The 24731-nt window shown below is 42.2% G+C and overlaps 1 protein-coding gene across 18 annotated transcripts in view; it reads right to left on the reverse strand.

Annotated features, from left to right (window-relative positions):
• DLGAP1 (DLG associated protein 1) overlaps positions 1-24731 on the reverse strand; it is a 529488-nt gene that overhangs the window by 148803 nt on the left and 355954 nt on the right. For 9 of the 18 annotated variants that reach the window (XM_055237199.2, XM_055237250.2, XM_055237275.2 and 6 more), the window contains one exon: positions 16562-16591. The exons of the other annotated variants lie outside the window; for them this stretch is intronic. In XM_055237199.2, the coding sequence (XP_055093174.1) occupies positions 16562-16591 (30 nt within the window). The remainder of the gene's footprint in view (positions 1-16561; positions 16592-24731) is intronic. 18 annotated transcript variants of the gene reach the window in all.

The following is a 24731-nucleotide window of genomic DNA, read 5'->3' on the forward strand; positions in this document are numbered from 1 at the left end:
GTCTTGCTCTGTCGCCCAGGCTGGAGTGCAGTGGCGCCATCTCGGCTTAATGCAAGCTCCACCTCCCGGGTTCACGCCATTCTCCTGCCTCAGCCTCCTGAGTAGCTGGGACTACAGGCGCCCGCTACCACGCCCAGCTAATTTTTTGTATTTTTAGTAGAGATGGGGTTTTCACCATGTTAGTCAGGACAGTCTCAATCTCCTGACCTCGTGATCCGCCTGCCTCGGCCTCCCAGAGTGCTGGGATTACAGGCGTAAGCCATGGCGCCCGGCCCCAGAGTTGCCTTTTAAATTAATTAGCCTAGTGAGATAGGGTACATTATTTTTTTTCCGTATCCCTCACAGCTGCTAGGATAGTCGTGTCTTCCCTGTGATAGATGCTTAATAAATATTTATTTAAAAAAATAGATATAAAGAAATATAGGGGTAGCTTGGCATAAAAGTCCTGCTTAAGGACTGCTGTGGCTAAGTACCATGTTGTCCTGTTGTCTTCTCACTCCAAACTACATGCTGAAGTCCTTGATCTATAGCCCAAGCAACAGAGAATGGCCCACTCTTAGGAGCAAAGCCAGAATTGTTTCCAACATGCAAAAATAGTATACAATCTTCGAAAGCACTTCAAAGCAACCAGGAAAGTCAGGACCTGCTACACAGCGAGACACACAGCAGCGGGCGCTCTCAGCTGGGGTCTGAAATGAATTCTTGGTTGAACAAGTGATGGAAACCACCAAAGCTCCCAAACTGAGGAGAAACCAAGCATGTGGAGACGTTGGCTGGTCAGGCCCCAGGGCTGGTTCCCCAGTGTCCCACTGCTGCACTCAGAACCCTGGGGTCATCTCATCTGATCCTGTGCTCTTCCTATACCATGCTTGCAAATGAAAGATATTTCCTAGCTGAGGGCCGAAGACGTGATGACCAATGCCCAAAGTGGAGCAACCCTGCAGTTTCCTGTGCTTTACAGCAAACCTTATGTCTGCTTATGCCCAGAATCATTCTCAATCTCCTTCCTCCGCCAATACGACTACTGTTACTATTACAAGTACTATCACCATTTATTGAGTGCAAACAATGTGCCATACATTGTCTTAAGACCTTATTATGTATTATATAATTTAATCCTTACTATTATTGTCCTTCAAATTTTTAATGAGGAAAGAGAGACACAGAGAAGTCAGTTAATTTGCCCACAGTCATATGGCTACTAAGCAGGAAGGCCAGGATTCAAACCCAAGCAGTCAGAACCTAGAACTAAATTCTTAACAATACACTGTACAAAACATTTTCTTCATGAGGCACAGCAAACAAGATTACACTAGTATTCCATAAAAGTAAGACAATGTATTCATATGTAATACCATATGTGTGCATGAACATGTATTACTTAATTACATATAACTAGTATATATTATATCATATATTAATAAATAATTATTAATTAATATATATTACAAAGGATTCTCGGGGCAGTCATTCCACTGAAAATAAGACAAGAAGCCAGGCGCGGTGGCTCATGCCTGTAATCCCAGCACTTTGGGAGGCTGAGGCAGGCGGATCACCTGAGGCCGGGAGTTCGAGACCAGACTGACCAACATGGAGAAACCCCGTCTCTACTAAAAATACAAAAATTAGCTGGGTGTGGTGGCAGGCGCCTGTAATCCCAGCTACTTGGGCGGCTGAGGCAGGAGAATTGCTTGAACTCGGGAGGAGGAGGTTGCAGTGAGCTGAGATGGCACCATTGTACTCCAGCCTGGGTAGCAAGAGCAAAACTCCGTCTCAAAAAAAAAAAAAAAAAAAAAGAACATAAGACAATGTATATATATATATGTGTGTATGTATATATATATGTGTGTGTATATATATGTGTGTATATATATATATATATACACACACACACACACACAGAGTATATAATATTGTCCTCTATGGTAACAGTAGTAGATTGGTTTTTCTGTAATAAATTCATAACAAATACTTATATTTCACTCTACAGTTTGAAAGTCCTTTCACCTCATCATCTCACTTAGCCACACAGCAGTCATGTAAGGGCGTAGAACAGGTGGTTGTCTCATATGTACTATAGATAATGGGCCTAGGCTTATGAGCCTTTCAAGAGGATACAAATATTTGAGTCCTGAAAAAAGAGTTACTGGCTCTAAACCATGAACAGAAAACTGCAAAATCAAAACTAATAAAAATTTAGTTAAATGCCTTTGGACACTAAATCTTTAACTGGTCTGTGTGGGACAGTGCTACTTCTGTTCTGTCTTCAGGGATCTGTCTCCACCAACACCTAGGTCCCCTTCTTAAACAGTGTTTCATAGACCAATGCCTGTCACTGTGGACACACGTGCTAAATTATGTTCATTTACCTGAAGTCCATTGTCATTATCCACAAACACTCCCCCACTACTCCCTCACCCCATCGCATGAGATTGTGCCTGGAAGCATTGGTACTGCAGGCTGACTATCCCTTATCCAAAATGCTTGGGACCAGACTGTTTTGGATTTCAGATCTTTTTGAATTGGATTGGAATATTTGCATTATTCTTACTGGTTGAGCATCCCAAATTTGAAAATCCAAAATCCAAAATGATCCAGTGAATACTTCCTTTGAGCATCATGTCAGTGCTCAAAAAGTTTCAGATTTTGGAGCATTTTGGATTTCAGATGTTTGAATTTGGGAGGCTTACCTGGCACATGTAAACGTGAGATTTCACTATGCACCATCTCTCTTAGACAGTTTAAACTGCTTTTAGCCCTATCTAGAGATAAGTACTGAAAAGGAGGGTACTACTGTGGATGACTCCAAAGATTCAATTATTACTCACTCAGTCTTGTGTTTGAAATTTTATGACCTTAAGCTAGTATCTTTTCCATGCCTTTTTTGGTTTTCTCCTCTATAAATCAAGGGATAATAAGAGTAGCTACTGGGTTACTGTGAAGTATTAATGAGATAACATATGACTTGCCTTTGCTTACTATAATTATGAACATATTATAAAGTGCTCAAAAATGTTAGGTGTTTGTATCATTATAAGCCTTCATATCTTCTTGATAAGATACATTCTTTGTCCAGAACTTAAAAAAGCACACCCAAGAGCTAAGCATTTTAATATACTGCTGGTGGGAGTACAAAAGGTACAGCCCCTAGGGAGGGGCATATGGCAATGTCTAGTAAAACCAGATACTCTTCGACACTTTGACCCAACAATTCAACCTCTAGGAGTTTATCTGAAGATATGTCTCCCCACATACGAAACAACTAGACTCAAATTATTCATTGTGGCATTATTTGCTATAGCAAAATATTGGAAATAAACTGCTCATCCATAGAAGATCGTGTGAGTGAATTATGGTACAATCACCCAATAGACTACCATGCAACCCTAGCAAAGAAGGAAGAAGATTTCAATAAAATGAATGATTTACAGAATATACGACGGAATTTTGAAAAGCAAAGAGAGTGTATAATATGCCACCTTTTGTGTATGTAGAAATGGGAGGACAGATGAAAGAAAAAGAAAGAAAGAAGAAAGAAAGAAAGAAAGAGAAAGAAAGTCAAAACCAAAGGGGTATTCTCCCTAATATGTAACTCCAACAACTCAGTAAGAAAAAGACTAACAGTCATCTAAAAAATGCTGAAGGAGGCCGGGTGCGGTGGCTCATGCCTGTAATCCTAGCACTTTGGGAGGCCGAGGCGGGCGGATCACGAGGTCAGGAGATCGAGACCATACTGGCTAACACGGTGAAACCCCGTCTCTACTAAAAATAGAAAAAATTAGCCGGGCGTCGTGGCACGCACCTGTAGTCCCAGCTACTAGGGAGGCTGAGGCAGAATGGCGTGAACCCCGGAGGTGGAGGTTGCAGTGAGTTGAGATCACGCCACTGCACTCCAGCCTGGGTGACAGAGTGAGACTCCATCTCAAAAAAAAAAAAAAAAAATGCTGAAAGATATGACATGACAGTTCATTGAAAAGGAAATACAAATGACTCAAATATAGGTTCAATATTGCTCATAATAAGAGTATTACAAATGGAAAACCCAAAAGTTTGATGAAAGAGTATGTTGATGAAACTGTGGAAAAAGAGGCGCTTTCAACAGTGCTGGTGGCACTCCTAGTAGTGTCCAGTGGGAAAGCCTGTGGAGGGTAATTTGGCAGACTTTTGCCAATGAAAAAAGCATGCATGCTTTCTGATAGATATAATTAGGGCTCACCCATATTGTACTCTCTTCTCCTACCAGAAACATACAAAAAAACTGTACTTCTTGGCCTTCCTGAAGTTTGGCAGGGCCATGTGACTAGTTCTAGCCAATAAAATATAAGTGGAAATAATGTTTGTCACTTTTGGTCCAAGGCTGTCTCTCTCCTGTGGCAATGACTGTGAAGGCTGTGGGTTCCAGATGGTGCAGGCACAAGACCCAAGCCTGGGTCTCTGAGAGACTGTGTGGAGCAGGAATCTCCTGCAAAACGAACATCACAGGACATGTACTAGGGGTTGGAATATTTTTGGTATGTTTAGTGCCAGATTTGAGAGTTGTTTGTTACTGTAGCAAAACGTAACCTCATTAATACAACCTTTGACCTCGCAACTCCACTTCAGGAATTTATCCTGAAGACAAATTAGGACAAAATTATATGTTTACAATATTATTTATTTATTTATTGAGACAGAGTTTTGCTCTTGTTGCCCAGGCTGGAGTGTAATGGTGTGATCTTGGCTCACTGCAACCTCCGCCTCCTGGGTTCAAGTGATTCTCCTGCCTCAGCCTCTTGAGTAGCTGGGATTATAGGCGCTCACCACCATGCCCGGCTAATTTTTTTGTATTTTTAGTAGAGATGAGGTTTCACCTTGTCGGCCAGGCTGGTCTCAAACTCCTGACCTCAGATGATCCACCCGCCTTGGCCTCCCAAAGTGCTGGGATTACAGGCGTGAGCCACTGCGGCCAGCCTATTATTTATTTATTAAAGCACTGTATGAGAAAGCTAAATATTGGGACTAATTAAATGTGTGGCAAAGAAGAAACTGGTTAAGTAAATTGTAGTATATCCATATAGTAGAATACTATGTAGCTGTAAAACATAACTAGAAAGTTCTTTATGGAAATATGGAAATATTATTAAGACATATTGTTAAGTGAATAAAGCAAGCTGTACAATAGTGTACATAGTGTATTATCCTTTGGGTAAAAAAGGGGAAAATACATACTCATAATGTTTAAATATGCAAAAAGCATATATCTATATAGAAAAAAGAAAATTGGTCATGGTAGGTTACCTGTTAAGGGGAATGGGAACTGTGTATTGAGTCAATGCATTTTTCCCTCATATTTTAATTTTTTTGTTTTTCTTTTTTGAGACAGGATCTCACTCTATAGCCCAGGCTGGAGTGCAGTGGAGGAATCACAGCTCACTGCAGCCTCGACTTCCCAGGTGGGAGGATCACCTGAGCCTCCCGAGTAGCTGGGACTGCAGGTGCATGCCACCACACCTGGCTAATTTTTGTATTTCTTGTAGAGACAGGGTTTCACCATGTAGTCCAGGCTGCCATATTTCAATTGTTGAGCTATGTGAATATATATATATTTTTAATACAGAAAATGAAAATAAATAAATAAATAACATCCTTTTCTGGCTATGTATTGCCTATAGGAGCTTTGAAAATGTGTTTCCAACCGGCATTCCCAACTTCATGCCTGGCTGTTTTCCCTTGTGGGCATGGAGCTGCAGCCACATGTGACTCCTGGAGGGCTAGGCGTTTTTCATCCTTCTGTCTGTGTGCAGGCTTAGGTATGCCTCAGTGAGCCCTCCCCTTCCTGTTTGCCTCTGCATAGCTTGCAAAACCTAGACATGTGCACTGGGGCATCCTTCTGATCCACCCAGGCAGAGTTCCTAGGCTGACTTCTATGTTCACATAATTCCTTTTATATATTCCTGCCACTGCATTCATTATATTAAGTCATAATGGCCTGTTCACACATATGCTGCCTTCTCTAGATAGAAGAACCATGTCTGGCTCATCTTTCCATCTTTCTGTCCCCATGGCCTGGGATAGGGCATGAGATAGTAGTATGGGCATTTATTAACTTTATTCATGAGTTTTGTCATAAATAGGTTAACAAGCATGAAGCAATAAAGTATAATATGTCATGTTTGGAAACAATCTTTCTGTGCTTCCTGCCATAGACCTCAGCAGCCTGAATCCTTTATGTCATCGTGCCTTACAAATACTCTATATGAGACTGGCATGCCCTAAATCATTTGACGGTGGTATTTTTCAAATGTCTTATTTTTAATTTGATGAGTATTCGCTCAACTAATGCTACTCTTAAACAATATTTTAAAAAAAGGAGGCCAGGCGAGGTGGCTCATGCCTGTAATCCGAGCAGTTTAGGAGGCTAAGGCAGGAAGATAGCTTGAACCCAGGATTCTGAGACCAGCCTGGGCAATATAATGAGACCTCATCTCTACAAAAATAAAAAGTTAGCCGAGCGTGATGGCACACACCTGTGATCCCAGCTACTCGGGAGGCCAGGACGGAGGATCACTTAAGCCTAGGAGGTCAAGGCTACAGTGAGCTGAGATCACATCACTGCGCTCCAGCCTGGGCAAGATCCTGTCTCCAAAAAAAGAAAAAGATAAGAAAAGAAAACAAATAAAGCACTCCATACTTAAACCAAAGCCATAATCAGATAAAGAAGAGGAAACAGGCCGGGCGCGGTGGCTCACGCTTGTAATCCCAGCACTTTGGGAGGCCGAGGTGGGCGGATCACGAGGTCAGGAGATCGAGACCACGGTGAAACCCCGTCTCTACTAAAAAAAAAAATACAAAAAATTAGCCGGGCGTGGTGGTGGGCGCCTGTAGTCCCAGCTACTCAGAGAGGCTGAGGCAGGAGAATGGCGTGAACCCGGGAGGCGGAGCTTGCAGTGAGCCAAAATCACGCCACTGCACTCCAGCCTGGGCGACAGAGCAAGACTCCGTCTCAAAAAAAAAAAAAGAAGAGGAAACAGTCGTGTAGCGAATTCTGATCATTTTTCTTGAGTGATTTTGATTGCATCAAGCTCGTTAGTTAGATTTCCATTAGATTACATGTCATAAAATAATATTTAACTTAGTAAAAAACAAATTCATGTTATTTAGACACATAGACACATGATCATTGCTCTTTAAAAAATATTGTAACAGCCAGGCGTGGTGGCTCATGCCTGTAATCCCAGCACTTTGGGAGGCTGAGGCGGGCAGATCACGAGGTCAGGAGATCAAGACCACCCTGGCTAACACGGTGAAACCTCGTCTTTACTAAAAAATACAAAAAATTAGCTGGGTGTGGTGGTGGGCGCCTGTAGTCCCAGCTACTTGGGAGGCTGAGGCAGGAAAATAGCATGAACCTGGGAGGCAGAGCTTGCAGTGAGCCAAGATTGTGCCACTGCACTCCAGCCTGGGCAACAGAGTGAGACTCCATCTCAAAATAAATAAATAAATAAATAAAAAATATATATTGTAACATCACCGGGCGTGGTGGCTCACGCCTGTAATCCCAGCACTTTGGGAGGCTGAGATGGGTGGATCATCTGAGGTCAGGAGTTCCAGACCAGCCTGACCAACATGGTGAAACCCTGTTTCTACTAAATACAAAACATTAGCCAGGTGTGGTGGCTCATGGCGGTAATCCCAGCTACTAGGGAGGCTGAGTCAGGAGAATCGCTTGAACCTGGGAGGCGCAGGTTGGAGTGAGCCGAGATTGTGCCATTGCACTCCAGCCTGGGCAACAAGAGTGAAAATCCATCTCAAAAAAAATAAAAAAATAAAATATAGAGATATATATGTCTATATATATATATATAACATCAAGCAAAAGCAGCAGCATATGAATTTTTTATAATTTAATTTTTGAGCCCATAAAAACAAAAATGATAACAAAACTATAAATAAATAACTAAAATATATTGAATGCCTACATGCTAAACAGTTTACCAGGTACTTCAACATTGTCTGATTTTATTTAAGCTCTTTTTTTTTTTTTTTTAAACTGAGTCTTGCTCTGTCGCCCAGGCTGAAGTGCAATGGCACAATCTTGGCTCACTGCAACCTCTGCTTCTGGGGTTCAAGCAATTCTCCTGCCTCAGCCTCCCGAGTACCTGGGACTACAGGTGTGCGCCACCACACCTGGCTAATTTTTGTATTTTTAGTAGAGACGGGGTTTCACCATGTTGACCAGGCTGGTCTCAAACTCCTGACCTCAGGTGATCGCCCTCCTTGGCCTCTCAAAGTGCTGGGATTACAGGTGTGAGCCACCACGCCCGGTCTATTTAAGCTTCTTAATCATCTGGAGTGCTAAATAGCTTTACCCCATTTTACAGATGAGGAAAGTGTGGTACAGACAGAGTAACTTGCTCCAGATTACAACACAGCCAGGAAGTTATGGCTATGAAGTTTGAACCTAGGACTGTCCTATATATCGTTCTATACTTTCTTCCAATATGTGTTCCAAACACAATTTTAGGAGTTCATATTTAAGGAGGGCATGTATAAAATCAACAATGGGATATAGAAGGCTAAAAAGGAAATTAAATTTGCTTCTCTGTCTCTTAACAGGTGCATGTATAAGAAACATTGTACTCAACAGAGGTGTACCAGGTTGCCTTCTCCCTTCACTTAAGCACACATGTCAGTTAAAGCTAGGAAATAACTGAAAATCTGTATTTTCAAAACATTTCACATCCTTAAGGCTTCTGGACTGGCATCTAATTTTGCATTTTGTTGAAACATTGCTAGAAAAATCCTTTGGCCTTCTTCTCAGTGAAACCAAACAAAACCAATAATGTATGCTCTTTCAACTTAAAGCATCAATGGATTCAACAAAACCATTGTATATACAGCTGTGGCAATATTTACGTATGTAAAGCATCTTAGTTGAATATCAAATTCAAACAAAATCAATACAAAATGGATTTTACAGTTAATTTTAATGGGTGTGATGTATCGTTTAAAAGGGTGTGATTTCCAGGTTCATAACATTAAGTGATTTCAGCAGTTGTCTACATTATGGTGTGTTCCAAAATTAATAGTAAGATCAGACTATAGTTTTAGACTGAAAATATCAAGGCCATTTTCTAAATTTAGGCTTGAAATACTAGAAGTGGCTTTGATATTACTATTGAATTGGCTTCAAAGACTGCTAATTAGACCATTGTCTTTAAGAACTGCCTTCTTACGCAATGTAATAGAATTGCTTGTTCTTTAAGAGTAAGAGTTTTGTTTACATTGAAACTTTCACTACACTGCCAAAATAACTAAAGCAAATACACAGACATTGAAACTTATACTCTTGAAAAACAAAAAGAGGGAAAATAAATCAGTGACAAGTGGCAGATTATCGTTTGCAGCTTGCCTTTGATTTATAAATGCCTACTTCCTGCCCCAGGGAGGAGGGTGAAGGGTAGGTTATGGTGCTTGGGATGCACACTGTCTTCTGGGTTATGCTAATTTGTTGTTAAGTGCTCAAGGCCTCTTATTTAGCACAGATTTGATTAGTTTTTGGCTATACAGTTCAAAGATTTATGAAAATTTATTTCTCTCTGGATAGCTGTGATTGTATTCACTTTGGTTCTCCTTATTCAAAAACTTTCATATCTTTGATGAGTGGTGACAAATGGCTCGCTCAGGAACACTGTGCAAGTATAAACTCTTTTGTAATAAAACACAATTAATATTGATGACATGAGTCTTCAATTAGCACTTGTTTGTTGCCTGAAAACCTTACCTCTTCTCCCCACCTTCCAGGACTCAAAGAACAGACTGGGGGACAATCTCATCTGAATCGAACACTCCAAACTGGGGCTGTGACTGTCCCCTGGCAGATGCCACAGGTCCCAGAAAGGTGATCAGAGAGCTCTATCCAACACGAGGAGTCGCTTCCCTCTAAGTACTCTCAAAGGGAAGAAGCAAGGATTTATGCTGGCTCTGTTTGTGGTTTTGCCCAAAATGAAACTCTCAGCAGTGTGCTACACCATGATTCTAGTGGAAGTGATCATTAGACATTGGAAAGAGGAAAGTGGGAAGGAGAGCGCCTACTGCCTTCTGTACACTGTGTTAAGGCTTTCTCTCTAGCATCTAGTTTAGTCTCTGCAACTGCCCAAAGAGCAGTCTATATTTTATTGGTGAGGACACTGAGGCAAATAGCAGTTCCTTGCCAGACCCTTCCAGGCACTGGTTGGCTTTCTATTGCTTAGTGTCCCCCTTAAACTTTCTTCTACACTATGCAGAAATAGAAAAAGGCAGTTGGAATAGAGGAGGAGGGAGAGGGAAACAAAAAGGGGAAAAGATACACTTAAAAAAAAAGTAAAAAGATAAATGTGAGAGAGCTCTGAGATGAGGTCAGTGGTTGGTCATTTGAGGTCAACTTTATCTGAGGGGAGGGTAATCCCAAGACGACAAATGGCTAACCCTTGGAAATTTCTTTCCACACATCTTCCAGTTTCTGGGTCACGTGGCTCCATCTCTGCCATTTCAGGAGGGTCCCAGTCTTAGGAAGCTATTTGGGAAACTCTCAATGCTCCCAGAGACATTACTGTTTTTCTTTTTTGGAAACAGGGTCTTGCTCTGTCACCCAGGCTGGAGTGCAGTTGCATAATCTCTGCTCACCGCAACCTCCACCTCCTGGATTCAAGAGATTCTCCTGCCTCATCCTCCTGAGTAGCTGGGACTACAGGCACCTGCCATCATGCCTGGCTAATTTTTTGTATTTTCAGTAGAGACAGGGTTTCACCATGTTGGCCATGCTGATCTTGAACTCCTGACCTCAAGTGATCCTCCTACCTCAGCCTCCCAAAGTGCTGGGATTACAGGTGTGAGTCACCGTGCCTGGTTGAAACATTTCTATTTCATAGGAATATTTTGGCTGGATGCAGAGGCTAAGGCAGGAGGATAGCTTGAGGCCAGGAGTTCAACACTACCCTGGGCAACATAGAGAGACCCTGTCTCTACAAAAAAAAAAAAAAAAAGAAACTTTTAGCCAAAAGTATAATGACAAGTAAAGATACATCTGAGAAGAGAACATTCTTTTGTTTAGTGTGGTGCTCCAGCCTCCACGTCACTCTTATAAACAGGATGTCTGGGTTTCTTTGCAGAAACAAGTTTCTTGAGTTTTGTTCTCAGTTTCTATAATATTCCATTTAGTATTCCTGACACACTGCCACCTACCACGCTGGTAGAAGGAAGGAAGGAACTCCTTCTGGGAGATAGCTCTACCCTATCTCTGTCAGTTATCTGACTAACATTTTGATTTCCGGTAGTAAAATTGTTGAAACTGGCCAGGCATGGTTGCTCACGCCTGTAATCCCAGCACTTTGGAAGGCCAAGGTGGGCGGATCACGAGGTCAGAAGTTCGAGACCATCCTGGCCAACGTGGTGAAACCCTGTCTCTACTAAAATACAAAAATTACCTGGGCGTGGTGGTGTGTGCCTGGAATCCCAGCTACTCAGGAGGCTGAGGCAGGACAATTGCTTGAACCAGGGAGTTGGAGGTTGCAATGAGCCGAGATCACACCACTGTACTCCAGCCTGGCGACAGAGCCAGACTCTGTCTCAAAAAAAAAAGTTGGCTGGGCACGGTGGCTCACGCCTGGAATCCCAGCACTTTGGGAGGCTGAGGTGGGTGGATCACGAGGTCAGGAGATCAAGACCATCCTGGCGAACATGGTGAAACCCCGTCTTTACTAAAAATACAAAAATTAGCTGGGCATGGTGGCAGGCGCCTGTAATCCCAGTTACTTGGGAGGCTGAGGCAGGAGAATCGCTTGAACCCAGGAGGTGGAGGTTGCAGGGAGCCGACAACGTGCCACTGCACTCTAGCCTGGCCACAGAGCAAGACTCCGCCTAAAAAACAAAAACAAACAAACAAACAAAAAGTTGAAACTTCATTCTCAGTTTACTACTGGAGGTAAGTCCGTCAGTGTCTGTTTATTAAAGGATTTACCACAGTCTACCTTGACACACTGAGCATATGGCTTTGCTCTAAAAATAGAAAGACTCAGCTGGGCAAGGTGGCTCATGCCTGTAATTCCAGCACTTTGGAAGGCCGAGGCGGTCAGATCACTTGAGGCCAGGAGTTTGAGACCAGCCTGGCCAACAAGGCGAACCCCCGTCTCCACTAAAAATACAACAATTAGGCTGGGTGCGGTGGCTGACGCCTGTAATCCCAGCACTTTGGGAGGCGGAGGTGGGTGGATCTCTTGAGGTCAGGAGTTCGAGACCAGCCTGGCTAAAGTGGTGAAACTCCGTCTCTACTATAAATACAAAATAGCCAGGCGTGGTGGTGTGCACCTCTAATTCCAGCTACTTGGGAGGCTGAGGCAGGAGAATCACTTGAACCCAGGAGGTGGAGGTTGCAGTGAGCCAAGATCATGCCACTGCATTCCAGCCTGGGAGACAGAGCAAGACTGTCTCAAAAACAACAACAACAACAACAACAACAAAAAACAAAAAACAAAAATTAGCCGGGCATGGTAGAGCGTGCCTGTAGTTCCAGCTACTCAGGGGGTTGAGGCACGAGAATTGCTTGAACCTGGGAGGTGGAGGTTGCTGTGAGCCGAGATTACAACACTGCACTCCAGCCTGGGCAACAGAGCGAGACTCTGTATCAAAAAAAAAAAAAAAAAGAAAGAAAGAAAGAAAGAAAGACACAATGACAAGGGCAGAGTTCACCTACAGAGGGAATGACATCAATACAGTAGGAATATTTTTAATACATTAAATCCCTTTGAGGTATTTTTGGACACCTGGCTTGTCATACTATGAACAACAGAATTTCCTTAAAAAGTTTTTATTTTAGAGACAGGGTCTCGCTCTGTTGATCAGGCTGGAGTGCAGTGGTGCAGTCATAGCTCACTGCAGCCTCAAACTCCTGAGCTCAACTGATCCTGCCACTTCAGATGCCCAAGTAGCTAGGACTACAGGTGTATGCCACCACACCCAGCTAACTTTTATAAAGTATTTTTTTTAGACATGAGGGGGAATCGCCCTGTGGCTCACGCCCCTCTCGAACTTTGAACACGTGGCCTCAAGCTATTTTCCTGCCTCAACCTCCCAGAGTGCTGGGATTACAGGTGTGAACCCACCGCACCCAGCCCTCATTTATTTGATTTCTTCAGAGAGGCTCATCTGTTCCTATATTTAGAAACGTGGAACTTTTCCAAAGAAGACAACCTTCATTTTTTTCATATGGACTTTCAAAAGAATGTATGTCCTTTTGGCGTTTTGGATTCTCGCCTACGAGGTATAAACAAATCGCCTTGGAGACAAGTCTCAACACAGAACACACGCTAGTTATCAGTGGCAAAGACTTGCATCAGCCTACCACCACGGCTGGCTCATCTTGTCCCTCCAGGCCTGTGCCTGCTGGAACACTCCCACTCCCCGTGTCTGAATACACCACTTCGGTTGGACCAAGAGTTTCCAGCTCGGGTGGCACCTCCTTCCCTAGAAATAAATAGCTGCCTATAGAATATCAGAGTCATTCTGACTTAGGGGTGACTCAGCACTTCCATGACCTGTGTTCCCACTTCTCCTTGATAAGGCCAATGTTTTGGCCCTACTTGTGAAAATATGTAGCCCTACATCTATCTCCCTGCTCCAGTTTTAAGAGAAAAGACCCTATTCAGAGAAATATTTAGAAGACTCTTGTGAAATTCTTGCTGTAAGTGCTTTTCTTTCCCTGCCATTGGTGCGACTGTTTCCCCCTTCTGTCAAATTGCTGTCTACATGTTTCTCTCTGACCCCAATTTTCTCGGAGTTTGGGATTATAAATCTAAAATCAGAGGTGAGAATTCATCAGTGTTATCAACAAAACTTTGCAATTATTTCTTTCAAACTGAACTTTTTCCCTATTCACTTATTTTTCCTCATCGCAAAATATTCAAAGCATTGATGAGTGTTTCTGTTTAAACTCAAAGGACATTCCACCTTTAACCTTAGCATTTGTGAGATACAAAATGGGTTTTTCTTTTTGCTGATTTAAAAAGCTGATATGAAGCTGCACAGTGCAGAAGAGGGCACCCCGCTCCAGAAAAGAAGAAACAAAACTGCCTGCCATAGACACTTGGTAGGGAGTGGCAAATGGAATCTTGGTTTGTTTTTCTCTTAGGACTTTGACAATTATTTTTCCTTGAAAAGAATAAGAGAATCTACCTAAAATATTAATACTAGTTTCAGAGCTCTGAGATAATATAGAGCAGAGTCTCTTTTTTTAAAAAAAGGAAATATGTCTCATTTCTGACAGTGGATTTCTTCCACTGATGTGCACACTCTTTGACATGAAAAGCTGTACGAAGCTGCCTTGAATTCATTCTGCAGATGGAAAGTTGCAAGTACGGTAATTAGCTAAGCAGTGGCAAGGCCGACCATCTGAGGTTTGATTTCTCATCAAGAGATAGTGTCCTACACACGTGCCACTGAGCATGCTTATAAGAGTTCCACGTTTCAGATGCACTGAGAATGCATGCATGGAACACACGTCCCCCCAGCCCAACAACCGCACTCCCAAATTGCCCTTGCACACATATATTCTAACACGGTTACAACACAGCATGCTTCCGAGCCTCAGACAATAAGCTGCCCAAAAGATGCTCAAGCAACAGTCACAGTGGGCCTGACTTCTGGTATCCGCAGCCACTCCAGAGAACTTCCTGTGAGCCCCGGGGACTCAGAGGAGGCCGAGTGATGAGGAAGGTGGCCAGAGGCTGCCAGACTAGCCCCAAGCAGTCACTCTGCTTCCTGCCTTCGTTTTCCCTCAAACTCTCATCTTTCTGGAGAAAACAGAACCCTGTCCTGGGGGTGCAGACAAGCCATGAAACCCACTAGTAACCTCTAGCAAAACAATAGTTTTAAAATTACTTAATGCTTTCTTGACTTTCTGACTTTTAAAATGAAAATTGTATTTTGTCACTATATCCTTTTGTTGCAAGTGGAATACTGCACTCAAACCAAGCAGGCAATGTAAAACTATGACTTCAAAGCCATTCCTTGATAAAACATCAAAACGGCCCAGAGTGAACCAACTGTTATCTGTAATTCAACAGATAATTAACTGAAACTCAGTGCTCAAATTGCTACTGGGAGTTTCTGCAGCCAAGGTCATTCTCATGGTGCTGCTTGATTTTGTTTCGGTGTCTCTTATATCTTGTTAGGCAGGGAGGAACTTGGATTGTCCTTCAGTAAAATTCCACTTTGATGCGCAAAGGGAACTTGAATTTCTGCTTGGGCTACCACAGGCCTGCAACGTGCACTTTCTCCTCGAGGTGAGAAGGTCTTTTTCTCTCCACCCTGAAACACTGCTGCCTGCACCTTTTGCTCAGTTTAGAGTAGCAACATACTTTCTGCCACAAATGCCAGAAATACTGCCTTTTCAACTTGGTTTTGTAAAATATGATGGTACTAAATCCACCAAAGGGATAGGGCACCCTCACTTTGGATTTGCCAGTCCCATGGGTACATAACTGACCTACTCTCCCACCTCCCAACCTTGAAACTCCAGCCCCCTGAACGGCCTCACCACTCCAACCCCCACTGCAATTTCCCACTCCCCACCTCCATGCATTGCCCATTCACCAAGCCAGCCACATCTCCCTTTAAGTTGAAAACTCACCCGGAAGCCCACTACCTCTTCCATGCAGCCTCCCCTGATTAAGTGAGGATGGAGAAACCTCCAAAGCATGGCCGACAAACTCCCAATAAACGAGAACACACACCCCCCCAAAACAAACATAGAAACTCACAAAAGAAGAAAATGACACATTCTCTACTCTTGATTTGTGAAACTCCTATGGGGCTAGGGAGATCAATTTTATACCAATAAATCGTTTCAGAAAATGAGGTCATTTTAATATTCTTGGGGTTACTCAGCAAAACACTTTGCTTGGACATCTCTTTTGTACTTTCCTTAAATCTTTCTTCCTTTTCTTCTCGGCTTTTTGAATGTATGACTGAAGGGAACTGCCACTCACCGACATGGACAACAGTAAAGGAACTTGGTCTTCACTATGCCTCGTGGTGGTGGGTCACACTGCCCAGGAAGAACCCGCAATGAGACTGGCAAATGCCTTAACCATCTCATTTTCTCATCAGGAAGAAGCTTAAATGACTCTTGGTGCCCACATACTTCCTGGGCAAACATGTCTGCTCTGTTGAGATAAAGGACGCTCTAGACCAGGTTATGCTGAAAGATCCAGGGCAAAGGATCCTGACAAGACTATGTCCAGCCTCAAATAAGGCCACCGAGGAGCCCAGGCTCTCTGAGGAGCACCGGCTCTGAGGCAGTCACATCAGGAGACAGAAACAGACATGTTGGTGCTGCCCTCTCAGGTCAGTGCAAACGCCACTTGAGGAGGGCTGAGAGCTTTGCAGCATAAAATGACCAGAACAAGGAGAAACACAGATGCAATGGCAATAGCTGGCAATTCGCACATGGCGTCAAACACCACTGCCACAGAAGCTTTTTAGCTACAAGCCACGCTATGCAACCTTTAAGCAAAACATTATTGATTTTGTGGTTGTAAAAACATACCTTCAACTGCAGAACTCAGTTTTATGACACCTTGAATAAAAACAAAAAGTGGCAGTTATATAATGGACCCAAATCGCCTTTTCCAGGCTTCTCGTAACACACGCATGCTTTAGATTTGGATTTTTCTTTTTCTGCTAGCATTGCAAGAATGTAACTAAACAAATATCAACTTCAAAAATAAAATAATTTTTAGTCTTAACTAGGTCTCATGGATGTCTTCTTTTCCCCCACTAAAACCATTTGGGGAAATTTTTCACTAAAAATGGGATTAAACATGTTTTTGGATGGGACAAAGGCCAAGTCTGTCTGAGTGACTATTTCTGTGTATAAATTATACCAGATTATGGATCAATAAAAGTTCACACAATAGGACGCCAGGGACCAGCACTTCCTCTTTGGTACCGTATATAGAGATCATTTGATGCATGTTAGGACAGAGTTTCTGTTGAAACATGTAACAGGAGGTTAAAAACCGTGGTGTGATCTGGTAACTTTCTTCTCTGGGGTAGTTGGGCCAGAGCCCTTTTCTTGGTCTGATAGGTTTAGATTTCAGCTCCCTCAAGTCAGAGAGTGAACGGGTTATCTGAGCAAGTCAAGTTGTTCATGAAGCAAGTCAGTACCCTTGACTGATATTTATGCACCTTTGCGGTGAATTTTTCTTTTTGAGACAGAGTCTTGCTCTGTCATCCAGGCTGGAGTGCAGTGGCACGATCTCGGATCTCGGATCTTGGCTCACTGCAACCTCTGCCTCCTGGGTGGACGCCATTCTCCTGCCTCAGCCTCCCGAGTAGCTGGGACTACAGGCGCCCGCCACCACGCTCGGCTAATTTTTTGTATTTTTAGTAGAGACGTGGTTTCACTGTATTAGCCAAGATGGTCTTGATCTCCTGACCTTGTGATCCACCCGCCTCCGCCTCCCAAAGTGCTGGGATTACAGGCGTGAGCCACCGTGTCTGGCCTTTCAGTGAATTTAAAGGTGAAAACACCAAACTAAGATAAATTAGACCTGGTAACAATCATTTGATTTAAAGAGCATTTTTTATAAGTCATAGTTATAAATAAATAATATTATCTAATCTTATGCAATAGTCATGATCATTTAGGCTGAACAAAAATGTCTGCAGTTTCATTTGGTTGAAATCCTGGTTCTCTTTCAAACTGGAGGAGTTTGCAAACAAAATTCTTTTCAATACTGGTAAATCAAATTGGTATCAGTATGAACATATGCTGATTTTAACAGATTATGTTCACATTGCTCTTCCTTATGACTTTCTGGAAAAGCTGCTTTTAAGTTTGTTTCCTATTGAATTTCATCTTTCCTGCATAACCAGTGGTGCCTGGTCCAACGTTGAGAAGAAACTCTCTAGGGGAGGAAGTATGCATATATATGTCCATATGTTTATTATAAATTTTGCTGATACGAAGGATATGTGGCACACAGTCTACAAGTAACAATGACATATACGGTATTCTTTATGGCAAATTCCATATAGTGAATTGGTTCCTATGGAATTCTTTTGTTCATCTTGGCCAAACTCTTGTATCTGTAGCCAGCAGTTCAACCATGATCAATCATTCATTCAGTTGCATCCCAGTTTGCCCTTTTCCCAACAAACTTACTGTTATTATATCTTTTATGTGATATAAATTATTTTTATTAAATAAGCCTCTTTCAGCTTCAATACTATGTCAGTACGCATACCATGGCATATTTGTCACTGTACATAAAGTTGGGCAGAGATGTGCAGTGACCACACCAGCATGTAGTATTTCCACCATATGGGTATGGTAGAATGTAGCCTCAAGAGCATTGATAGAAACATGACTAGGAAATGATGAGTTTTAAATATTTATGACTTTTGTTTTTGATATAATTTATCTAATTGTAAGTTATACAATTTAATTTGTAATAATGGGCTTCTAAAATGCCTGAAACTGTAACATCTGGCTCTTGCAAGCTGGTATGAACTCGCTTTAGGACACCACTGCCATTACTAATGCTTCTTTGTGCTCAGGCCCAGGGAAGACCTTGAACTTCAGAATACTTCCTGAGATCTTCATAAAGAGGGTTACCATTTAATTGAACAAGACAAATGGAAGTAAACTTAGGATTTACTATTATTTTGCCAGTTATTTCCAAACCTGTAAAGCCTTTCATTGCAAAAATAAACTATACATACGTCACCTTAGAAATAACAGTCATTGACAATCAACTAGTATAATCACAGTATAAATGGATTTGACATTCTTTTGATCAGGCAACTAAACGAAGACGCAAAGTCAGGTACAAGTAATTGACTTATTAAGCAATGACCTCATCTTTTCAGAGTAGAATTCTTATATACATCAGAATATCAAGTTTTTCAGCCATATTCATTTTTGAGTATAATCATGGTGTCAGCTAATGTCATTCAACTGAAAAGACAACAATGTGCTCTGATCATAAACTCTAGAAACAGAGTTTATGCAAGAAAACAAGAAAATTTAAACAAATTATCAGGAAAGACAGGGGTGGCAGTGAAGGAGAGCCCAATACTGATTTACTGAGTTGGGAAAACAAGGTAAGCTCAAATACAAACAAAAATTAGATCTCTAATTATAAACCTTATTTTAAGAAAAACATGTGATTCATTAGCTCCAAATAGACTTTTCTTATATTTTTAAACCCCAAGTCAAAGTATTCTGTATAGTAGAGTGGGCCTTTATATTGGGAAGTAACTACGTTACAGTGAAAATTTAGAATTAGCTATATCTAGTTAGACACCTTATATTAACATGGTACACAAAATTGTACAACGAGTGGGAAAGATCATTTATCTTAAAATGTAAATGTTTTTAAAAAATTTGAATATTTAAGAAAGGATTGATGTTGATGTTAAAAAGTTACACATAGCACTGCTGACTTCTAGGACACACAATAGACATTATCTGGTGAGTGGCTGACATTGACATTGCCTGGAATTCAGAGTAAGCCATAACACATACATTTATACACACACACACACACACACACACACACACACACACGGATGCTACCACCCCACCCCCTTGGTTTCTTTTTTCTAGTCTGCAGAAGTGTTTGAAAATACGATTGAAAACAACAACAAAAAACAAACTCAACTGTTTTTCTCTCAGCTCAATATCTTTTTTTTTTTTCTTATTTTTTGAGACAGAATCTCCCTCTGTCGCCCAGGCTGGAGTGCAGTGGTGCAATCTCGGCTCACTGGAACATCTGCCTCCCAGGTTCAAGCGATTCTCCTGCCTCAGCCTCCCAAGTAGCTAGGATTACAGGCACGCCTGACCACACCCAGCTAATTTTTGTATTTTTAGTAGAGACAGGGTTTCACCATGTTGGCCAGGATGGTCTTGATCTCTTGACCTCATGATCTGCCTGCCTCGGCCTCCCAAAGTGCTGGGATTACACACGTGAGCCACCGCGCCCAGCCTATTTCCCTATTTCTTCTACTTCATCTCACATAACTTTTCCCCTTATTCCAGACCCATTAGCCACATGGTTTCTCTCTGTGCTTTGCAATGCTATTTCCTTTCTGCCCTTGGCTAGTGTACTTGCTGCTTGCTCCCTCTTGTCTGCTGCCTTAAACTGCTCAATCTTCCTATAGCCAGCTCTTTTCTTTTGTTCACATTTGACTTCAGATATAACTTCCTCAGAGAGTCTTCCTTGATTACTGTATTTAGAGCAGGCCAGAAATAACTCTCTACCCCATTGCTCTTATTTATTTATTTACTTAATTTTTATTTTTTAAAAGGATGGAGGGGAGGGGTCTCACTTTGTTGGCCAGCCTGGCCTTGAACTTCTGGGCTCAAGCAATCCTCCAGCCTCAGCCTCCCAAGTAGCAGGGACTACAGGTACTTGTCACCACAACTGGCTTTCTTTTATTTTTTAAAAATAGCACTTATCACTGTTTGCAGTTATCTCATTGATTTCACATCTGCTTCCTTGTTTACATCTGTCCTCCTCATTAGAATATAATCAGAATGAGAGCAGGAACCTGGTCTGTTTTGTTTGCTGCTGTAACTCCTCTGCCTAGAAGTTTGTAGCACAGAGCAAACACACAAAAAATATTTACTGAATGAAAAAGTGATCACTCCCGAGTATCCTCAAGGAGGATCTCATCAATCCCAGCACATGTACTTCAAATATGTTACTTCAATTATGGATGTTACTGAGCTGAGTACTCAGATTTCATTATATTGACCACTGTCTATTTCTACTCAGAGGCTGTTCTTTATAGGGAGTTAGTCAAAATCTATGTGTAGAGTGAATACACGTAACTTATAGTAAATATTTAGGTGTTTTAAGGTTCCAATATTAGCAAGATCTCTGACAAGTAAGTTTATTGGCTACTTGGAGACAAAATTATGCCCTAAATGGACTTCAAGAAATATTAGTTAATTAACTTTATATTCAAATACCTCAATAATCTGCAGTTCTCTTGTCTCAACTGTCATCACCCTGGGCCAAATTATGACAGCAATGTTCACAGGAAACTGTATGATAAGGCACAATAGAGAAAGAGGAACTAAAAAAGAACTTCAGCCTTTAATATCCTTTTTCTAAGTTATTCCCATGCTGCAGCTGGAGAGACTTTTTCAAAAGGTCATGTGACAGCCTTCCAACTCTTATTTTATTCATTTATTTTTTAGATGAAGTTTCACTATGCTGCTTAGGCTGGTCTCAAACTGCTGTGCTCAAGTGATCCTCCTGCCCAGTGAAATTCTTAAGATAAAAAGCCTTAACATGACCTGCAAAACCCTCTATGATGTCACTTATAGGTGAATAAAAATGGCCACAAATTCTTCCACACTCCTCCCACAGACAGGTGGAGGCTGTCTCTTCTCCTTGAATCTCAGTAAGCTCCGTGGCTGCTTTGACCATTAGAAGACAGAGGAAATGATGCTGTCTGCCCAGATCTCATGAAACAGGCGGCTTCTCTTCTGGTGTCATGGACCACTCCCTCTGGGAAGCCTGAGACAGCAGGTTACAAGTCCTGAGACGGTTCTGATGGAAAGGCCATGTGCAGACACCCTGATAAACATCAGCTGAGGCTAAGTGTCAAGTTTAGGTAGAGGGAAGAAACTGTAAGGTCTATTTTTTTTTTTTTTTTTTTTTGAGACAGAGTTTCGCTTTGTTGCCCAGGCTGGAGTGCAGTGGCACGGCCTTGGCTCACTGCAACCTCCGCCTCCTGGGTTCAAGCAATTCTCATGCCTCAGCCTCCCACATAGCTGGGATTACAGGTGCCCGCCACCACGCCTGGATGATTTTTTTTTCTATTTTAGTAGAGATGGGGTTTCACCATGTTGCTCAGGCTGGTCTCGAACTCCTGAGCTCAGGCAATCCGCTCATCTTGGCCTCCCAAAGTGCTAGGATTACAGGAGTGAGCCACTGCACCCAGCCAGCTGTAAGGTCTTGAGGAGACTGTTGGTGAAGCCTGGGAGGACCAAAAATTGTCATTGGAGCCTGAAGAAAAGGGAACTCTATTAATGTAGTGGCAGAGAATTTGCCAACATTATCACTTGTAGTAATGTGGAAAATAGAAAATACACCCAATGAACCCACGGATTTTAGTAAGAGAACTTCTAGGCAGAATGCTTAAAGTGCCATTTAAAATTTTTATTTTTTATTTTTTTAAAGCTACACACAATAAAAGGTGCAGGTAGAGAAAGACGAGTCAAAAAAGAACTGTTCAGTTTTCAAACAAAATTTGGAGACAATAAAGAGCTAGAATGTGTTGAGTAAAAACAAAACAAAACAAAAATTGTTTTAACACTCCTAGGGGGTGACTGTAAAATACTTTTTTATGACTGTAGAAATATTTAAGGATGTACCTCATAGAGTTTCCAAAACAGACAAAAAGGCTTTTAAGGATCCTAAGGGTACTGTCCCACAGCACTCCAACTCTGAGCCCAGACCAAAAAAGGGACTATCTTGAAGAGAATTGTAGATATGTGTTTCATTTAACAGAATGAAATCCAGTAAGATTCAAAGGATACCCACAAAGGTTATGAGAGAAGTGTATTAGTGGACACATAATCAGCTTGGACAAAGCAGGCAGAGGTAAAGAGCAAAGAGTCCTTAGAGCCCCCAAACTTTTATGGGTGAAACATAAGCTGAGAAGATTATTCAGATGAAAGTGCTATTTCTTATGGAAAGGGGACAACTCAGAAGGTGCAACAAGAGTCTGGAGGGTGGATCCAAGAGCTGCAGAGAATCTTTCCAGAGAGCAGGACTGGGCTCTCCAGCCAAGGAACTGGCAGCATGTGGATTTCAGACTTGCTATGATAATGCCTGGCGTATAGCTGTTTATCCACTCTTTGAGTGGGAGTATCCCAAGCACTTATCCCATCCCTGTACTATCAGTATATGTTGGACACATAGGAGGCAAATACCTTTTTCATATTGAGAGGTCTTCATATTGAGAGAAATTGTATAAGACAACAGCATCAAATGCGCCCCATCAGCAACTGAACCTTATTTAGACGGTAAAAACCTGAATCTCGGCTGGGTGCTGTGGCTCACGCCTGTAATCCCAGCACTTTGGGAGGCAAGATGGGTGGATCATCTGAGGTCAGGAGTTCGAGACCAGCCTGACCAACATGGTGAAACCCCATCTCTACTAAAAATACAAAATTAGCCGGGTGTGGTGGTGCATGCCTGTAATCCCAGCTACTCAGGAGGCTGAGGAAGGAGAAACGCTTGAATCTGGGAGGTGGAGGTTGTAGTGAGCCGAGATCACCCCATTGCACTCCAGCCTGGGCAAGAGAGTGAGACTCCCCCTAAAAAAAAAAAAGAACCTGAATCTCAAACTTGAGCTTGAGATGAGGTTTTGAAGTCTTTAGAAGGGGTGAGTATATTTTGCCTTACAGAAGATGTGAATAATTTGTGTCCAGAGGCTGAAGCATGGATGACTAACGATGACCACAAATTATTTGAAACTCTTCCGATTGAGAGGTGGCATCTTCGTTATTCCCTTTGGTCTGAGTGGGTTTGTGGACTGCTTTGGCTGTCACCAAGAATATGATGGAAATGATGCTCTGCCAGTATCTGAGCTCAGACCTTAAGACCTTAAGATTTCCTATCTCTTGGATAGGAACTCTCTCGGGAAGCCCTGAACTGACATGTAAGGAGTCTTGAAGCCGCAAGGCTGGAGGTGCCAATTACAGGTGCTCTAGTCAACAGTTACCATATTGCTACTGATCAGGAGCCAACACTCCCAGCCATTGAAATCAAAGTGCCAGGCATGTGAATAATGCCATCTTGGACTCTCTAGACCAGCCCAACTGTGATAGTTAGTTTGTGTGTCAACTTGACTGGGCCATGAGGTGCCCAGAGATTTGAACAAACATTATTCCCAGTGTGTGTGTGAAGGTATTTCTGGATGAGATTAACATTTGGATCAGTTCATTGAGTACAGCAGACTTCCCTCCCTAAGGTGGGTGGTTCTTGTCCAATGAGTTGAAGTCCTGAATAGAACAAAAAGACAAAGTAAGAGAGAATTAATTCTCTGTCTCTGCTGGGACATCAGTCTTCTCCTCCCTTTGGACTTCGACTTGAACTGGAACTTACACAATTGTTCTCCATGTTCTCAGGTCTTTGGACCCGGATTGGGACTATACCATTGGCTCTCCTGGGTTTCTAGCTTGCTTGCTGACTGCAGATCTTGAGACTTCTCAGCCTCCATAATTATGGGTCAGTATACACACACACACACACACACACACACACACACACACACACACACACACACACACGGATATACTACTTCTCTGGAGAACTCTGACTAATACACCAACTTCTAGCTGAATGTGGAACAGAAGAATTGCCCAGCTGAACCCTACCTAAATTCCTGATTCAAAATCATAAGGTATAATACAATGATTGTTTTTCAGCTGCTCCACATTGGGGTAATAAGGTATGTAGCAACAGATGACAGACATAGTCAGCTGTGCATACATTTTCTGACTACACATGTGCGCTGTCCCTTAGCTCTTGGTACACCAGCCACATCACCCTTTCAGTTCTACTAATATTGAATGCAGAATTAGCATGTGCCGTCCCTCACCCTTCTTGATCCTTTGACTCTCAGCTAATGAGCATTTTCTCAGGGAAGTTCTCCCTGAGCCTCTAGATTAGTCCCTTTGTTACAGGAGA

This window comes from Symphalangus syndactylus, chromosome 1 (assembly GCF_028878055.3).
Source record: "Symphalangus syndactylus isolate Jambi chromosome 1, NHGRI_mSymSyn1-v2.1_pri, whole genome shotgun sequence".
In the NCBI taxonomy this organism is placed as follows: domain Eukaryota; kingdom Metazoa; phylum Chordata; class Mammalia; order Primates; family Hylobatidae; genus Symphalangus; species Symphalangus syndactylus.